Genomic DNA, 18,409 nt, shown 5'->3' with positions numbered 1-18,409 from the left:
GATAGGCAGCCTCCATGTCTTTTACTATATCATCTGCTGATAAGCCTGTTACTGGAGCAATAATCTCACCCAGAGCCTTCTTCAGATCTTCTTTTTCAGTTTCAGGCACTCCCTGAAATCTGAGAATCATATTAGCTTTTTCCATTTGGAGCTGTAACAAATGGGTTTTCTGAAGTTTTTGTGTTGTTTCCACATCCGTCACTCTTTTCTTCATTTTCTTGTTTGCGGTGTCCCTCTCTATAAATTTCTCAGTTACATGCTCCACTTTCTTTTCCGTTTCTGCCAGCTGATGCTGCTGTGATGTGAAGTTTTGGTTTAGTGTGGCCAGTTGCTGGTTAATTCCACCGAGTTGTTCCAATACCGCTAACAACTTCATGACGTCTGCTCCCTCTTCTGGTCTTGGACTCTGGCTGCCTGGTTTCGGTTTAAACGTTCCTCAGGAAGCCGCCATGTTCCTCTTTGTTTACACTTTCAAACCACTTTGCCAGGGCTCAAAAGACTCATTGTTTCACTATCGGAACTCAAGTAAGTCTCTCAGAATAATTCCACTGTTTATTCCCCCCTACCCCCTTCGTTGCATTAATCTGTCCATGCGCTTAAGAGGCATCCCTCCTTGCGCTCTGCTTTTCCCACGGGGGGGTACTCCGTTTTATCAAAATAGTCTGTTTACTTCGAACTCACGTTCATTGTTGGTCTTATTTCATACCTCACTCTCTCATTCGTTATTCCGTTCGATCTCCTGCGCTTGTCCCGGTCGAATTAGCTTGTACCCAAAGGTCACTCAGCGGTAGGACCATCAGGGCAGAGGGAAGCCTCTATTCTCTGGCGTCAAGCCATCGAAGAGGCTAACCCTCAAAAGCCTCCTGGCCTGGAGCCCATCACAGGGGCTCCGTGGGGGTGCCACTTGAGGTAGCACCCCTCCGTGCCGCTGGTGTGCTAGTCGCCTCCCCACAGGCTGGGGAGAGTGACCGCCATCGCCAATCCACAATCCGGAAGTCCATGCCAGCTGTTCTATATGTATGACAAATAAAATTGCTGACAGTGGACATCCTTGGCATGTGCCACAGGTTAATACAAATGCTTTAGATAAGTGAACATTCATTTACAGTACTGGTCTTGGTTAACAATATATTGTTTGAATTGTTGTTAAAAATGGCCTAATATATTTTGCTCTTGTGTGTGTGTTAAGTGCCGTCAAGTCGCTTCTGACTTATGGTGACCATATGAATTAATGTCTTCCAAAATGCCCTCCTGTTAACAGCCATGTTCAGGTCTTCCTTTATTGAGTCAATCCATCTTATGTTGGGTCTTCCTTTTTTTCCTACTGCCCTCAGCTTTTCCTAGCATTGGCTGCGGTCACACGGGACAGAAGCCACGGCTGGGGAGAGTGACCGCCATCGCCAATCCACAATCCGGAAGTCCATGCCAGCTGTTCTATATGTATGACAAATAAAATTGCTGACAGTGGACATCCTTGGCATGTGCCACAGGTTAATACAAATGCTTTAGATAAGTGAACATTCATTTACAGTACTGGTCTTGGTTAACAATATATTATTGATTTGTTGTTAAAAATTGCCTAATATATTTTGCTCTTGTGTGTGTGTTAAGTGCCGTCAAGTCGCTTTTGACTTATGGTGACCATATGAATTAATGTCTTCCAAAATGTCCTCCTGTTAACAGCCTTGTTCAGGTCTTCCTTTATTGAGTCAATCCATCTTATGTTGGGTCTTCCTTTTTTCCCTACTGCCTTCAGCTTTTCCTAGCATTATTGTCTTTTCCATTGAGTTTTGGCTTTGGGCCTTTTAAGGTTTGAAAAATAAATTGCCACTCAAAACAATTAAAAGCCTTTTTAGGAAGAAGACAAACCAGCAGTGTTTCTTTTTTATCTATCACAGCATATATCTTTACAGTTACTGCACACCTAGTTTTGTTGGTTAAGGCTCTTCCTTTTACAAATCCAGTCTGGTCCAAATGTGTGTATTTAGACATTATAGAATTTAATATTTTTACAAGTATTGATGAAAAAGACTTATAATCAATTTTCAGCATGATTTAGACCTATAGGAAGCAACAGAACCTAGATCATTACTTTCTTGGTGAATTAAAGTAATTCTAGCTTCATTCCACATCTATACATATAAAAGAAAGTCTCCTCACCATAAAATAAACACCCAGGCCAAACCGCTGGACCTAGAAACACCAAATTTGGGGAGAGCACTCCTACCATGATGTAGGTGCTCACTAAGAAGGGATTTTTAGAAATTCGACCCCTAAGGGAGTCAAAAGGGGTAAAATGTGCTCCTCTCATTGATTCCTAGGCTCCCTGCACCCCCCACTCTCTGACTGGTCAGCTGCAAAGCTCAGTGTTCTGAGGTAAAAAAAAACCCAACAGTTACAGGAGACTGCAGACAGCTCATGACAGTTGAGGAAATCAGGAACGGCCAACAACCACCTGTGAGGTGCAGTAATGGTGCTGGCCCAGCCTCTCTCATGGATTCCAACACACTCCCCCCACCTCCTATACCTAACAGGCGGTTGTCTGTCAGGTGCAGCAGTGGTTGCAGGGTGTGTAAAGCCCCGAGGGAGCCCACCCCAGCAGTAACACCTTAGTGATCCTGCTGGCCCTGCCTCCACAGTAGCTTCTAATACTCCTCCCCTCCCCCTCCTACAGGCAGCTGGCTGTCAGGTGTAGGAGAGGAGGTGGGATGCTTACAGCTGCCGGGGAGGTTTGCTCAGCAGAATTGTCTTAGCCCTGCTGCTGACCCAGCCTCTCTGATGGCTTCCAACACACTCCCCCGCACCTCCTACATCTAACAGGTGGTTGTCTGTCAGGTGCAGCAGTGGTCGCAGGGTGCTTAAAGCCATGAGGGAGCCCGCCCCAGCAGTAACACCTTAGTGATCCTGACAGCCCCACCTCCACAGTGGCTTCTAATATTCCTCCCCCCCTCCTACACTGGACAGGCAGCTGCCAGGAGGAGGCAGGAATGTCACAAAGACATTTGCACATAGTACTCCCGCGAGGCACTGAGCTGCGCAGGTCAAGTACCAGCAAGATCACCCTGAGGTGCTCAGAACAACACCATATGAGCAAAACAATCCAGGAACACAAGTAGAGAGGCCATCACTTTCATGGAAGGTGGCAGGAATTGACTTAACAGATGACTGCTTCTTAAATGGACAGTTCTATGTGGCCTGCTCCAGAGCGAGCTCATCAAGCAGCCTGGTGATCCTAGCACCTGAGGGCAGAACCACTAATGTGGTCTACAGAGAGGTCCTTCTGTAGAGGGGGGGAAAGTACACATGTCTCACTTCATTTTTTACACTACAATCTTCTCCACTAGAATTCCTATAACAAATGTCACATTTCAAACTTCACATCATCGGTATTATAACTGGATTTACGGAACTTAAATACCGTAGCGAAGCACGGGTATCAGGCTAGTATCCAATATAACATGATCTGGCAAACAGTTATTTAAAAGGCCCTCTAAACACCGTATTAAGAGAGCCATCATTATCTTGTAATATTCTCCCAATAGACTCTCTGGTCCAAATTGTTTATTAATCTTAAATTGTTTAATCAAATTCATGAGTTTTTGGGGTATTTCTTAGCTTCTGAAATTCTGGGCATATTATAATGATCTTAAAAATCTTAAATTACATTTTTGTCAGATAATCAGTTTGACATCATTCTTTGAATGTTTCTGACATTCCTTTTTCTGATAGTGTTTAGGTTTGAAAACGATTAGCAAAAATAGCTGAATAAATTTATTTTTCTAGGGGTTTCTTTTTGCTAAAAAGCCATCTTTCCTTTAAGACATTACAGCACCTATTCTATCTTTGACTATAAGAGTAGAGCAGATAAATGGTCATTCTCTGATTTATCCAGGCTATAAAAACATCAACAGCCAATCTTAGCAAGAACAAATGTCTGGGAAAGCTGGGCAACTGCATGCTTCCCCATCTCGTATACCGAAGCTGGTGCAGGTCGTTCCTCCTGTAATAAAGGGTATTAGAGCCAATCAACTTGAAATCACAGAAGCCTTTAAAAGGGTGATTCCATTCCCTAGAAAAGCAGAAGTTTAACTTGTGGGTATTTGAATACAACATGTTCTAATTAAACACTGTTAATAACTGTTTTTGACCTGAAATTATACTTGATTACTATGCCAAGCTTTGCAGGATTTGAAGCACTCTAGCCTTAAGAGATACTCTAAACAAGCAGCTCTGAATATGGTAAACCCATTCCTCAACTCTTGTAATTGATATATGCAAGTTGAGATTTTATTGATTCTCTCGTCCCCCCTCCCCAGCTCCACAAGACAAATCTTGAATATACAACACTAGTATATCGGTGAGATGATTAAGCTCCCTTCTTCCTCTCATCTAGCCTTCCTGGTGTGGGGCGTTTTCTTTTAATACAAGGCAGAATCCGGTCATGTGACTACCGTCCACACACTTAAGTGCTACATTTGTGAATGTGAAATTTTACCATACTGCAGAATCTAGAGTGCCTCTCACACCTTCCTCTGTATTGTGTCATATCCTGCATTCTCTCTTTTACAGCTATTTTAAAGTATACACTAATTAGTTTTGGAATGAAAATCCCCTCCCATATTCAAGTGGCAATTGCTATTTTGCCACACATGAAAGTAATTCAAAGAATGATAATCTCCTTTGTGGATTTCAGATCTGTCTATCTAGATAGTGTATTTAAAAACTTAGTGGCAGACACTTAAATACATGTGTGCCTGTTCATCTTACTCTTTTGTCTCACAGAACTCCAGACACACCCAAAGTTAAAACAAACTTCCCTTTAATTTAAAGAACTATCTGATCTTTACTGACCTGCAAGTGATATCTTAAGAGTTCACAACCTATCTTTATTTTTCTACAAGCCAGTGAAAAAACAGTCATTAAGTGGAGAGGGATCAACACCTGGATACACTTATATGGCAATTAATGTGCTTATTCTCAGTGTGTGGTTTCTGATAACATTCATACCCAGCCATCCTGGCCAGTAGCGGAGGCGAGGATATCGCTGAAAGACTTGTAACAGTGGGAGATTGTTGGGATCCATATTCTGATACAACAAAACAACAACAAAAATGTAACATGAAACTAGCCCTCTCTATGATTTGGCGTGTAGAATTACTAATATCATCGACCTTGTTAAATGGCTTCTATACAAAAGCAGCAGTTTCCTCAGTTATGTTAGTACTTCAGTGTACTTAGAATAAAACACCGGTCATATTGCCAAAGCTGATTTGAGCAGTGCCAGTGTTTCTGGGTGCGGGGAAGGGTTAAGCTCTCATACCATACCCCAGTCCCCCTCTCCAGGCTACTTTTAGACCTAAAGTTGAAAATGACAGACACCTGTACTGCATCTGTCTTTTTCTGAGCAGAACTAACAGCTTTTATTTGGGGGAGGGGAGAAATTTACATCAGAGGGACAGAAGAGGGGAAAGGAGCTAAACCCGTCCTTCACCATCAAAACCAAAGCCTTCACTGATTACTCCCAGGGGTCATTTCCTGCGGGAGCGCACAGGAGCGGAGCTCCGGCAGTAAGGAGTCAAGGGGGCGGGAACATGCAACAAGCTCCACCCCCTGCTCCCAGCAGCCCTCAGTCAGGCCATGAGGAACAAGAAGCAACCAGGTAAGTTGCAGAGCCCCCCCCCCAGCCCACCTTCAGGTACAAACTCTCCTTCCTCTGTGAGGACAGATCTGCACGTTCCCCCCCCCACTAGCTAGCAATCCAAAACAGTCCAGTGGAGCCTGGGCGGTGGGTGTTGCCTTCTGACACACTTCCGGTGATGTCAGGGGGTGTGGCATATGCAAATGAGTAATGCTAATGAGCTCCTTCACCTCTTTTTCTATGAAATGACCCCTGATTACTCCCATATGAGCTGAAATCTTAACATAGAAAACTCACAATCAACCTTGCTGCATAAGCAAGTATAGATTATGAGTGCTTGGTGATTTTGCCATTGCACTTATAACAACACCCTTTCTGTAGTTCAGTGCTTTGCTCAAAGTTCTCCAGATCAGGCACCTGTCAATTCATATCTCACAGACAAACGCTTATTCTTAAAAGGATGCCCTAGGGAAAGTACTGAGGAAATAACATCTTAGTTAGCATTGCAAGCTGTTCTTTAAAGTCAATTGTCTCATTAAAAGAGTGAGGTGTTGCTGTCCTGTATATATTCCTTTTAATTTTAGGAACATTTAATATATTTGTGAATACAAAGACTCAGATGTGCTCCATTCTGCACAGGCTGCCCTCTTGATTTTAATGGAAGGAACAGATGTATGTACTCAAAGGAATAAGAGAGCAAATCTGTTCCCGTCCTCAAAATGAATGGGGCAGTCCTTATGAGTGGGACAGGTCCTATGTATGTAAAAGCTGGGTCAAGCTGAAATGGCATTGTTAAAACCAACAGATTTATCATCACATGCATTTTTGTAGGCAGCTCCTAAGTTTATTCAATGCATGAAGCACACTGAGAAGATGGAGAGGGTGGAATTGGATTACCTGTCATGTCTTCCCCTGGGAACATACCATTTAGAATTCTGTTTTAGCCTTCCTACAGAAGACCTGTAGCTCAATCATCTCTAGCCTTGAGGAGATGTACCCCACATCCGCTTTATTTGTTTACTGGAATGAATTTAAAATATTTACACCCTTCCCTTCCTTCAAATGATCCAAGATATTGTTTGGCAAATACCAACAGGCAATTAAAATTAGCAGGCAATTAAAATTAGCAGCTCTGGATATATTTATTTTAAAAAAACAGGTATCTATCACATTTTTATACCATACTTCATCCAAGGAGCTCAGAGTTCACTCCTCCTACATTTTAACTACATGGTTCACCCCTCCTATATTTTACCCACACAACAACCCTGAGGGGTAAGATAGGCTGAGGAAGAGTGAATGGTCTAAAGTCACCCTAAGCTTTGTAGCTGAATAAGGATTTGAACTCAGGTCTCCCCTATCCAATATTCAACACTCTAACCACTACATTGCACTGGTTCCGTATAAAACATCAATAAAAACACAACCACAATCCAGCTTCTCTCAGAAAATATTTTCATACCAGTACAAAAACAATCAAAACAAACACCAAAAACCAGAGAAGTATATCACATGCCAGAATCAAAAACTAAGGAATGGCTATTTCTATTCTGGCATTTAATTACAATACTTAACCTATTTTCTGATTCACATACTTGGATTTCCCTGGGAAACTGGCTCCAAAGGTTTTGGGACCAAGTCTTCTTTGGAACTGAAATCTGGAATGTATAATAATGTGTTTGTTTAATTAAAAATGCAAAAAACAAGACAAAACACACATATACACACACACCCAAACCAAACCAGGAGACCATGAATATGTCAAAGCAGAAAAATCTTATGAGCACAATGAAAAACAAGACAAAAGACACACAAATACACCCCAAACCAGGAGACCATGAATATGTCAAAGCAGAAAATCTTACGAGTACAATGACAAATTACCTAACTAATGACTGATTAGAGAGTGCTTAAAGAACAAATGCTGCTGCTTTTGAATGATTAAAAAAACCTGCAATAGCCCAGTAGCACCTTAAGGACTAACAAAATTTGTGGCAGGGTATGAGTTTTCGTGAGTCACTGCTCACTTCCACAGATACCAGAGCTCCAGCTGAGCATGAACACACATACCTCATTTACCAATAGACTCCTGTCGTTAAACCCGTCCTGCTTGCTAAGAAAACTGAAAGTTTACAAGTGACAACCAATGAAGGGGGGGAAGATGGCAGAAGGTGCAGAATGGGGAAAACACCCTCGATATTGACGGTGGAGTGGCCCTGAGGGGCAGGGAAATGGAGGGGGAAATCTGGGATGATATGTCTGCTTTTGGATTATCATTGGCCTGGAAACGAGTCACGGGGAAAACTCACAGCAAAACCACTCTCAGAAAACTTGGGCCAACAGCGAATGAAAAGCGAGCTTGGCACCAAAGCAAAGAAAAGTTATGCAGAATGGGGGGGGGGGCTGTTGAAAATGCATGGCAAACGTGATGGGAATGCAGAATGACAAAAACCGATGGACATGCATGGGAAAAGTGAGGCAAAACACCAAATTCATAATAGGCCTCTGTCTGGGAGAAGTGTTTGTGACACAGAATGCCTGAAGACCCTATTCAATATACTATTTCAACTTATGCGCTTATACAAGGCCTGGAAGGTCCCTTCTACCTCAGAATGACTTTATAATTCCATTTTGAAATGAAGCCAAAATGGTCCACTAGGTTTTAATTTTTTAATTAAAATATAATACTTAAGGAAGATTGAGTATTAGGTGGAATGGAATAAGAAAGCCCCTCAGCATGCATCACTCAATGCTAACGAAGAGGCTGTAATTTCCAGTGAACCTTCTGGGCTCCCAGGCCTACTTTATAATTGTATTGTCAGTCATGGGAATATTAGCTCACTCTCTAGATACCCCATTGAAAGCTAATTAAGCTTTTCCCCACCAGATTGTCACAGCTGTCTGGGCTTATTAAATCTCCATTCAAACAGTAGTTGCCACATACAAACCACAGATCATTCTCTTTGAAGTGATCATCTGTATGCAGGGACTAACTTCAGCTCTGGACTAATTTTGTTACCGTTCTTGGTTCCTTGGGTACCTCAACCCTGTTGCATACTTTTGCCATCCAAGCTTGGCATGCTGCACAAAGAATAACTTTATTTGTACATCAGAATTCATGCCATTGTCTAAAGGTTTGTAGTTTTTAGCAATGGGATTACCATAAAACATATATTCTCCTGCCACTTCAGCAAAAAAGAACACAAACCATTATGGACTCTGGAAGGAAATGATTTCCCCAATCCCTCTTCCTCACCGCAGTCCCTGCCCCGATCCAAATCACTTATTGTCCATGTAACTCCACGCATAAGCTTTCCAGGGGTCAAAAGGGATGGCTTGCAGTAAGGGGAACACAGGGGGAAATCTGTCAGCGCTTTCCGCTGCCAGTTGGATAGATTTAACCCATTAATTTTCAGTTGAGCAGTTGGCACATTTAGATGTAAGCCATCAAGTGATCCTCTTCCTGCAGTTTGAAGAGGCTTAGTCTGTCAGACATTTTTACCCCACACAGGTCCTAATGTAAATATTACAAATCATATACTAGGAATTGTTTTCCAGCCAAACTTATTATGGTCCAAGCACATTAAATATCTTAATCAGAAAGTTGACCAAGCCTTACTAGCCTTGAAGACGTTTTTCTACATCCAAGGAGCACAATATGTGCCAGAGCTCCTGAAAGCATATGATACCTTAATACTACTGCACATAATATAAGGTTCCCAAAACTGGTTCTTAGGTCCAACAGAGCAACTTGAAAAACTACAGCAAGCCTTCTTCTGTAAAATATTAACTTTATTACCATGCACCACTTCTGCAGTCATAAGGCTTGAGTTAGGCCTCCCAAGAATCTCAACTCTGAACTGGAGGGCCATAGTTAGTTATAAATATTGACTGTTAAATGCTGAAAGCCTTCCAGCCTTTACCATACTGACAGAACATGAACATTGCTGGTCAAAATGGAATGATGCTGTAGATGCGAAAATAAGACAATTGGGCTTAAGAAAGACAGAGAATTTAACTAAAAGAAGACAAACACTACTCACAGAAAAGTTGCTTCAAAATTATTTGGATGCCCTTCAAACAGATGGTAGACAAAAAAAGCTCCCCACTTCATCTAGAAATTAAATATTCCACTAAATTTGACCTGTCTCTCTACTTAAACATGTTGACCATTCCAAAATTGAGGTGGTCATATATGATTGCACGCTGCAATGTGTTTCCAATAGCCCAGATGAAGGGCCGTTTTCTCAAGACCTCTCTGGACCAGCGCTATTGTGACTGTCCTTTGATAGAACTTGACTCGCTGTGTCATGTTTTCTTCTATCATCTAAAACATGCAACAGCAAGAGAAAGACTCTTAAGAAAATGGCTGTCGAAATAGTCATCTTTTCCTGATGCATCAAGATTAAGACTACTTCTGAGCAGCCTCTGCCAAAATTGCATCGTGGATGTGACAATTTTCTGTTTTACTGTTCTTTTAAATTCCTAATTTTTTAAAATGGTGTATGGCCTATGGGCTACTAAACTTTAAACTAACTAATAAACTAACTAACTAACTAACTAACTAACTAACTAACTAACAAACAAATCACATAACATGGGGTGGGGAATCAGCATTCTTAAGGTCTATTGCTCTGGGTTTAAAGGTCAGTTCAAATGACCTCTGTCCCTCTCCAGTACCCAGGAATTAGTAAAGTGCACCATTTCTCAACTCCTTTATGCTTGGGCCTTGCACTCAGGACCCGTGCTGTAACTAGAATCTGGCCCTCATGGAATGTCAGGATGGCTACTCCTCCTCTTCCAAACTGGACGCTCCAAAATTCAGCTGAGTGCAGAAAGTATCTCAGATGCTTCTTGCAGATGAGCAAGAATGTTGAGTGCCCTAGGCAAGGGTGCCCAAGTTACCCTCATATGGGGAGCCAGAAAGTTGGCACTTGACATCCTCTCCTCCTTTAGCATCACAGGAACATGCTGCCCATTCTCCTCACACCCAGCGGCCAGCACATTAATCATCTGCAGGGTGGCCAGAGCCCACCATGTCTCTTTCCCCCACAAGGGAGGGAGCAGGCTCCCAGCAGCTGGCTATCCAGAGTGGCCCAGGATGCCTCCCCAATGCCGTAGCCCTGCTGGAAGCTGAGGGGGGACGGGTTTTCTTTTTGGCACCTAGGCAATCACCTAGGGCTGCCCAATGAATGAGCTGTCCATGAACATTGGAAGGCTGCTGAGGACTTCAATGCCTTCTGTAATCCAGACACAAAGGCACAATAAGTGGCAGCACTCAACATGTCTTAAATGGAACTGGAAAAGCTGAAAACATCATGAACATGCCTTAAGTTATATTTCTCTAAGAATTTGCAACTTCATAGTGTATCTCCTTTTCTATAAATAAGACCAGTTTTCAAATAGTTAAACAGAAGGTATGAGTAGGGTTGACAGGTCCCTCCTCGCAACCAGCGGGGGATGGGGAGACTTACCAGTAGAAGTGACATCATCATGCCAGGCAATGCTCTGGTATTTGTGCAAAAAACTCTATGCTAAAACTGGCTTCTACCATAGAGTTTTCCCCCAAATACCAGCATGTCACCCAGAAGTTTGTAGTGTGATGATATCACTTCCTGTGTGATGCTGGCAACATGGCCTTGGTTTTCTTCTTTCTACTGGTAAGTCCCCCCACCAGCCAGCTGATCCATGGCTGTGGGGGCCTGGCGGTGGGGGACCCTTGCCTCCACTGGGGGGCCTGGTCAGCTGATTGGTGGCTGGGGGCAGGGCCTGGTGGTGGTGGGATCTGGCAACCCTAGGTATGAGTTTAGGGTTGCCAAGTCCATCTTCTGCCCCCAGTGGGGGACTTTGGGGGCGTTCCTGGAGGGGGCGGGGCATCACTGATGTGATGACATCACGTTGGGGACGTCTGACACCACCCCCCGCCCACGTGCTCGATCTCCAGAAACGCCAGTTTCCTGCACTTAAAGGAGCTGGCGTTTCCCTTTTAAGTACACGGAGCCGGCGTACCCCCTTTAAGAGCAAAGAGCCGGCGTTTCCCTTTTAAGTGCACGGAGCTGGCATTTCGCTGCAAGCCTGATCTCAAGCGGAGATCGGGCTTGGGAGGAAATGTGGGTTCCATTAACTTAAATGCAGCCACCCCTTTCTCTGAAGAGAGAAGGGAGAGGGGTGGCTGTGGGTGTTGGGGCGGGGGACCCCTGGCAACCCCCCCCAAAATGGGGGACCCATGGCAAACTGGGGGGTTTGGCAACCCTATATGAGTTAGATATATGGGGAAGCTTTACAGTACAACCCTAAGCAAAGTTGCACCCTTCTGAGTCCATTGACTTAATACTGTTCAGAATTGTACTGCTGGTCATCATGAGACTAAGAACAATTTACTAATATCTTTTAAATGGATCTATTTTATTTCATTATATTCAAAGGTCTGGCCTGGTGTTAGAGTGATGTAGAGACAATTGTCGGCCATTGTTTGTACAGAAACCATTTGCTGCTACTTGCTTTCAGACAGCCTGACACCACCACCATTTTAAATCTGCATGCCTGCTCAGCATGCTGGCCCAAACAGGCCTTAAGATAATGGCCTCCACTTTTAATATTCTCATTTTGTAATATCCAGCCTGTTGAAGAGTTCTGGTGAACATAAAAGTTTGTACCATCTTTTTTGTCACTTTGGTGGTCCTCATAAAAGGAATTTCGTGAAATTTGTTCTTGGTTTTGAGTTTTGCTTTCAGAGCAGTACAGCAGCAAGCAACTTTAGTCTGGTCTACTGTAAGGCATAAAATGGTGAAAATAAATTTATTTATTTAGAAAATGTTTATACCACTTCTCCTGGGAAACTGTCCAAAGTGACTTATAAAATAAAACATAATAAAAAACTTTGAAATACTGACAGATTAATTGAAATATAGAACTTAAAAAAATCTAGCCAGAGCATAAAACCATAAATAATCGAGTAACTTAAAACAACAGTTTTCATACCAAAACGATGATAAAAGATCAATCCTTTCATTAAAAGTCTGGAGGAACAGAAATGTTTTGGCTTGCTGCCTAAACGAAAGTAACAAGACAATCCTCAAGAGTGAGGGCATTCCAGAAGCAAGGTGCCACTGTTGAAAAAAGCCGTCTCTGGTGCTCAACTGCTTCATCCTAGAAATGGCCTCAGTATTTCTTCAGAGTTACTTGAAGATATTCAATACTGGTAGGTATTCAGAGTTTCTGTAAGGTATTACCTGTTTCAAAAATGCTTGATCCAGATTTCCATAAGTCTGTTTCCATAGCTTTTATTAAAAAAGGAGAATAATTATAATTTAATGTAAGAACACGTTAAAGTTAATAGAGCAAATAGCACACTTTTAAAACAGCCCCCTGAAGAAATATGTTACAGGAGTGAGTTTGATTAGAAGAAGCTGAATAACAGGAGTATATACAACATTCATGGCTTTAAGTGAAATGTTAAAGAGACATGCTACAAACATTTTGTAATCTTGAGGTAAACCTTTTTTTTGGGGGGGGGGATTCCACCTTCTGCACATTCTGTGGTCCATAATGTAGCACCCACAGGGCAAGTTTGGGTAGTAGCCTAGAGCTCATGTTCTTTGGAAGTCCAATCCAGTGGGGTTGCTGTCACAGGCTGCGGTCACATGATGCGCCATCTGGAGCAGAGGGGAAGCACCCCTGTTTCCTCCGGGGGAATTTGTCTTGCTGTTGTGAGATCACACATCCCTTTGTGCTGCCGGCTCAGCCCATTACCGTGTGAGTGGGCTTTTTTGCCATTTGTTTCCCATGCACATAAACGAGGAATCGCACCTCCACAATGAAGGTTCCCCATGGAGTATGTGATTATGCACATACGGCTAAGGGTGTATGTGTGTGGGGGGGATGGCACCAAGTTGGAATTGAATGATCAGACCATCCTGATGGCTTGAGAGCATGCTGGAGCGATCAATTGTGAAATTAATTGTTTTCATTCATATTTTAATGAGATATCATGGAAGCAAGAGAACAGAGGGAGGATTGGATGTGTAGTTAAAATGGACATAACCTGGAAACAATATACTCACTTTGTAAGCGTAAAACATGCTGAGTAAACCCGGCAACATGCCCTGCCAGAGTCTAAAATGCCTAGCTATGCCATAGCTCTGTTCCCAAGATTTCCTAGCCAATCTGATCTTGCTTCCTTTCTGGCTTGCTCCTTCTATTTCCCCAGTTTTCATCAAAGAATAGTCAGAGATGCTATGAGATTTCACCCCTGTCCAGTTAAATTCCAATGCTGATCTAGTATAAATTGTTTTTATGTGTTTGTGGTGCATTGTACTCCACCCTGAGCCTGCTTCTGGGGGAGGGAGGGATACAAAAATCTCACAAATAAATAAATAAATATGTACACATCTCAAATCTTCATAGATGTGTTTGTGTGGCACCCAGTTTCCGTATTCAGTTTGATGTTCGGGAAAATCTGAGGTTTAAGAATGCAACTCTAAATGCATGAATATGGTTCTTTGGAAGTAAATGTATTTGGGACTGAGGTGTAAAGCACATACACAAATCATAGAAGCTGATGCCAGGAAAAAGCTAGTGAGCCAAGTGATGTCTTATATAATTTGTTTACATGTATTGGAAATAACTAGGGGAAATTATGAGATGACTGACAGGATAAATGCTGTTAACTAGATTATGAGACAAACTTAATGGAAAGTACACCAGTGACGGGGAAAAATAATGTTCCTGGAAGCAGATGGGATGATTAATGCAAACATTCCAAGTGTGTATTCTGAACTAACTACACATAAGATCAATAAGATGTAAACACCAACTGTGTTGAATGTAGTATGACTAGGAAGGCTGCCTAGTCTGTGAACAACTTTGTATCCTGAACTAAGTTTTCTAAAGACTTCACATTTATGTTACATGGGTAGGAAAGAATCCATTTGATGGGATCTATCCTAAAGAAGTCTGGTGTGAAAAAACATGCACAGGTTGCTCACAAATAGCCTAACAGAAATTATTCTTGTCTGGTGGGAGCTCTCTCTCTCTTTTTTTACCCTAACCCAATATACAGCTCAGTTCCAAGATGAAAGAGCTCTTTTCAATCACTTTGAGTAACATGGGCTGGAAATAGCAGTTTTTCAGTGCAGTTATTCCAGTCAAAGTCCATTAACACTGTAGGTGATAGAAACTAGTGCTTCTACTCAGACTAACACACCCAGTAGAATGGAAGGAGAATCTACTCAGGCATCAAATGTTGTAGGAATCCCCAATTACCCCACTTAAGAGAGGGAAAAGATCCTACTAGAGGCTAGGGATGCTAGCCTACAAGTGGGACCTGGGGATCCCCCAAAATTACGGCTCATCTTCAGACTACAGAGATCATTATTCCTGGAGAAAATGGATGCTTTGGAGAGTAGACTGAACCCCACTGAGGTCCCTGTCCTCTTCAGGCTCCATCCCCAAATCTCCAGGAGTTCCCCAAACTGGATTTGGAAACCCTACCCCCACCCCCCACCAGTGGCCAGGGGGGAGCTGGCAACCCTACTAGAGGCTGAAATGAACACTTACCCAGATTGGCAGGAGAACTGGCAGGCTTCCTGAATGAAGCAATTGGTTCTTGGCGCTGAATACCTGTGTGGTTTAACAAAAAGATTCACAGAAGAGTCAAGTCTAAGATACAGAATGAATCTGAAGCTGCAGTTTTGCTGAAACCCTGGATTTGAAGACAGTGAGAGGGAATATGAAAAAGGATGTGTGTCTTCTATGTACGAAAAACATTTTTATATTTCCAGTATGGGAATTAGCCCATTCTCTTTTCTGGCCTCTTACAGTGTTGCCCTAGTAAAAAATAACAATATATAGCATGCATGAATTTGGATGCACAGATTCTTCAGTATCTTTCTTTTTCTTTTTTCTTTTTGGAAGTTGGGTCTACTTGATGCTCCTTGAAGCAGGAGACTAGTCTGAGGACAGTTTGAAAGAGAAATTATTTTTCATAGTGTGTGTACTTGTTCTGTTTTTATTTCTGGTTTTTACCAGTTTTTATTTGAACTCTCTGTTTCACCAAAAGATAAGATGGGATGGAAGAAACGTTCATACCATGGAAAGCAATATATTTCTTGAATCACTTTCAAACCATCAAGATATTTATTTTAGTAATTTATCCATTTCTCTAACAGTATAGGTCATCATGCAAAGTCATGAGAACTTATGAATTATATTTAGAGGACAATGTTAGCAGGCAGTTTCCCCCCTTCTGGTTAATTTGAATGAGAAGCTCTATTTAATCACTCACCCAGGGATCTCCAGTCTGAAAGTCTGTCTGCTGAAGTCACTTAAGACACATCAGGTTCAATTGATTTTAATAGGCTAGGTCCTTCAGCCTAGAGCATTTGCCACATGAACATTTGCATGTAATGGTACCAACATGGCACAGAGAAGTCTGTTAAAGTCCCTGGGGCTTAGCTTGCAGTGTAGAAATTGTTTAATCGAGCCAGTAACATTTACTTTATTTGAACTCCTCTGATGGTGTAAATAGATTATGGATTTCAGTTCAAACTATATACTTGGGGTTAAATAATTCGGAGGTTTCCATCCATTGGAAGTCAAGTTAATAGTGCCCTAGGCCCATAGCTAAATGCTTGAAAACAATATAAGTGAGATTTGGCCAAATCCAGCCACACTAACTTTACTGGGACAATTAATCATGAGTGAAAATCTCTCCCACTGAAATAAGTGGGAATTAAAAGAGCTTAAAAACCCTGACCTGGATAGCCCGGGCTAGTCTGACCTTGTAAGATCGCAGAAGCAAAGTAGGGTTGGCCCTGGCCTCTGTCTAGTATTTGGATGGGAGATCTCCACGGGAGTTGAGGGCAATCCACCTCTGAATGTCTCATGCCTTGAAAACCCTACAGGGTTGCCATAAGTCGACCATGACTGAACAGCACTTTCCACCACCCAACTTTGACTTTCTTGCAAATGGTTTGCAGTCCTGTTCAAGCTAACTTGAAGGACTTGCTTCCAAAGAAATGCGTTTCAGAGGGAGTTGCGAATTTTACTTTACAGAGATTCAAGAAGTCAGATATATTAGAGAGAAACTAGGAAAAATAAGTAACAGAAAGACTTTACCTGCATTAGCGCGAGGGATATTTCTGTTACTTGCATAGCTGGAAGTGCTTCTGAATGCTTTAAAAATATTTTATCAGTCAGTGCATGAACGTCAACATTGTTTTAATTAGAACATTTCTTAGTCTTCATTAGTTTACACTGGGACATACCTTGATTCTGGCTCCTCCCTTGTACTGCCTGAACCTGCCCTGAAGTAGGCATTAAAATGGAGAATATCAGTTAGTTTTCAAATCCATGGTAAGGCTTTCATTTTAAAATAAATGTAATGTCATACTGGTGAAGACTCTTGCCCTAATTCTTAAAACTGGATTTAATTTTTTAATGTAGGATATTCAATATTTATGAATTATTGGCATGTATCCACCATGCACTTCTTCCAATGGTACATCCAGAGGTCGATTTGGGGGGGATCGCGGGGGGGTCGCAGTTCCCCCGGGTGAGGTGCGGGGGGCGGGGCACATGACGAAGCCCCGCCCCCTGCTTCTGGCCGCCCCGCTTCCAGCCCTCATTCAGCCAGGAGGAGGCAGGAGAAGAGGGAGGGTACGTTGCTTCCTCCCCGCCTCTCCCCACCCCTGCCTGCCTGGGGCCAGGGAGGGCCTTGGCGGGGCTTCCTCGCACTCCCGCCGGCCTTGCAGGTCCACCGCCGGGCCCCTGATGTCAGGGGGTGTGGCATATGCTAATGGGTTATGCTAATGAGTTCCCCTAGCTTTTTTTCTACAAAACGACCCCTGGGTACATCATTAATGTTTTTGGGAAGTGGGGTGGTGATTTTGGCTTATCGCCCCCTCCCTCACTGCAGACCCCCCCCCCACACACACACTTTGCTCCTTGTTCTATTCCTCAGTGATTTGTTGGGAGACTCAGTGGGCTGCATCAGGAGGAGAAAGCACACAGGTCTTGTTCTGCAAAGTCTTTGGAAGTCTGGACTCATGTCATGAGATACATAATTGAAGCATGTCTACAGAACACCCTTGCACTGGTTTAAGAGTTCAGCACCTCACCATACAATATCATTTTCAGGATTCTTCAAACAATTCTATAGTTGTTTTCCACAGCAGTCACCTGTGGTATCATTGCCGTTTCTCTATATAATAATTGCGTTTTGGGGTGGCCCTTTGCAGCTCTCCCATTGGCTGTGCAATGCACTCCCTCAGCCATTGGCCCGTCAGCCGCCACTCGAGTACTCGCGTGCCATTGGCTGGGTGCTGGATCTGCTCCTCTTCCCCACCCACTCCCTCTTCAGCCACTGTGTTCTGCCAGAATTACTCGCAAACGGCTTTCTCTCTTGACGAAGATGCTTCTCCTGCTTGCCTCCCGTGTGGGACTAACTGTTCCCTCAGTGGCTGTTGGTAGGTGTAACGAAATGGCAGTTACCTGTGTTTGAAAGATGGCTGCCATGTGGTTGTTTGTTTAAAATGTTCCCCCATAAGGTTCTGATAAGAGCTGTTCTTGAAAAAGAGCAGTTTCTGTCAAGAGCTCTCTCAGCCCCACCTACCTCACAGGGTGTCTGTTGTAGGGAGGCGAAGGGAAAGGAGTTTGTAAGCCACTCTGAGACACCTTTGGGTAATGAAGGGCAGGGTATAAATCCAATCTCTTCTTCTTCTTTTTAATTGAGCTGTAGTTCCAGAGAGGGGCCTGCAGGGGTATCACTCA

General features: G+C 42.9%; 1 protein-coding gene across 1 annotated transcript in view; it reads right to left on the bottom strand.

Annotated features, from left to right (window-relative positions):
• VIT (vitrin) overlaps window positions 1-18,409 on the bottom strand; it is a 57,612-nt gene that overhangs the window by 15,031 nt on the left and 24,172 nt on the right. Inside the window, exons 8-12 of the mRNA XM_015407123.1 lie at window positions 16,906-16,944; window positions 16,757-16,813; window positions 15,197-15,259; window positions 12,871-12,918; window positions 7,234-7,296 (exon numbers count right to left, since the gene is read on the bottom strand). Coding sequence (XP_015262609.1) covers window positions 7,234-7,296; window positions 12,871-12,918; window positions 15,197-15,259; window positions 16,757-16,813; window positions 16,906-16,944 — 270 coding nt within the window. The remainder of the gene's footprint in view (window positions 1-7,233; window positions 7,297-12,870; window positions 12,919-15,196; window positions 15,260-16,756; window positions 16,814-16,905; window positions 16,945-18,409) is intronic.

The sequence above is a fragment of the Gekko japonicus genome, unplaced genomic scaffold, assembly GCF_001447785.1.
Source record: "Gekko japonicus isolate JY-2015 unplaced genomic scaffold, Gekko_japonicus_V1.1 scaffold2372, whole genome shotgun sequence".
NCBI classification, from domain to species: Eukaryota; Metazoa; Chordata; class Lepidosauria; order Squamata; family Gekkonidae; genus Gekko; species Gekko japonicus.
The sequence above is the reverse complement of the archived record's forward strand: the minus strand, read 5'-3'. Positions and strand labels throughout refer to the sequence as shown.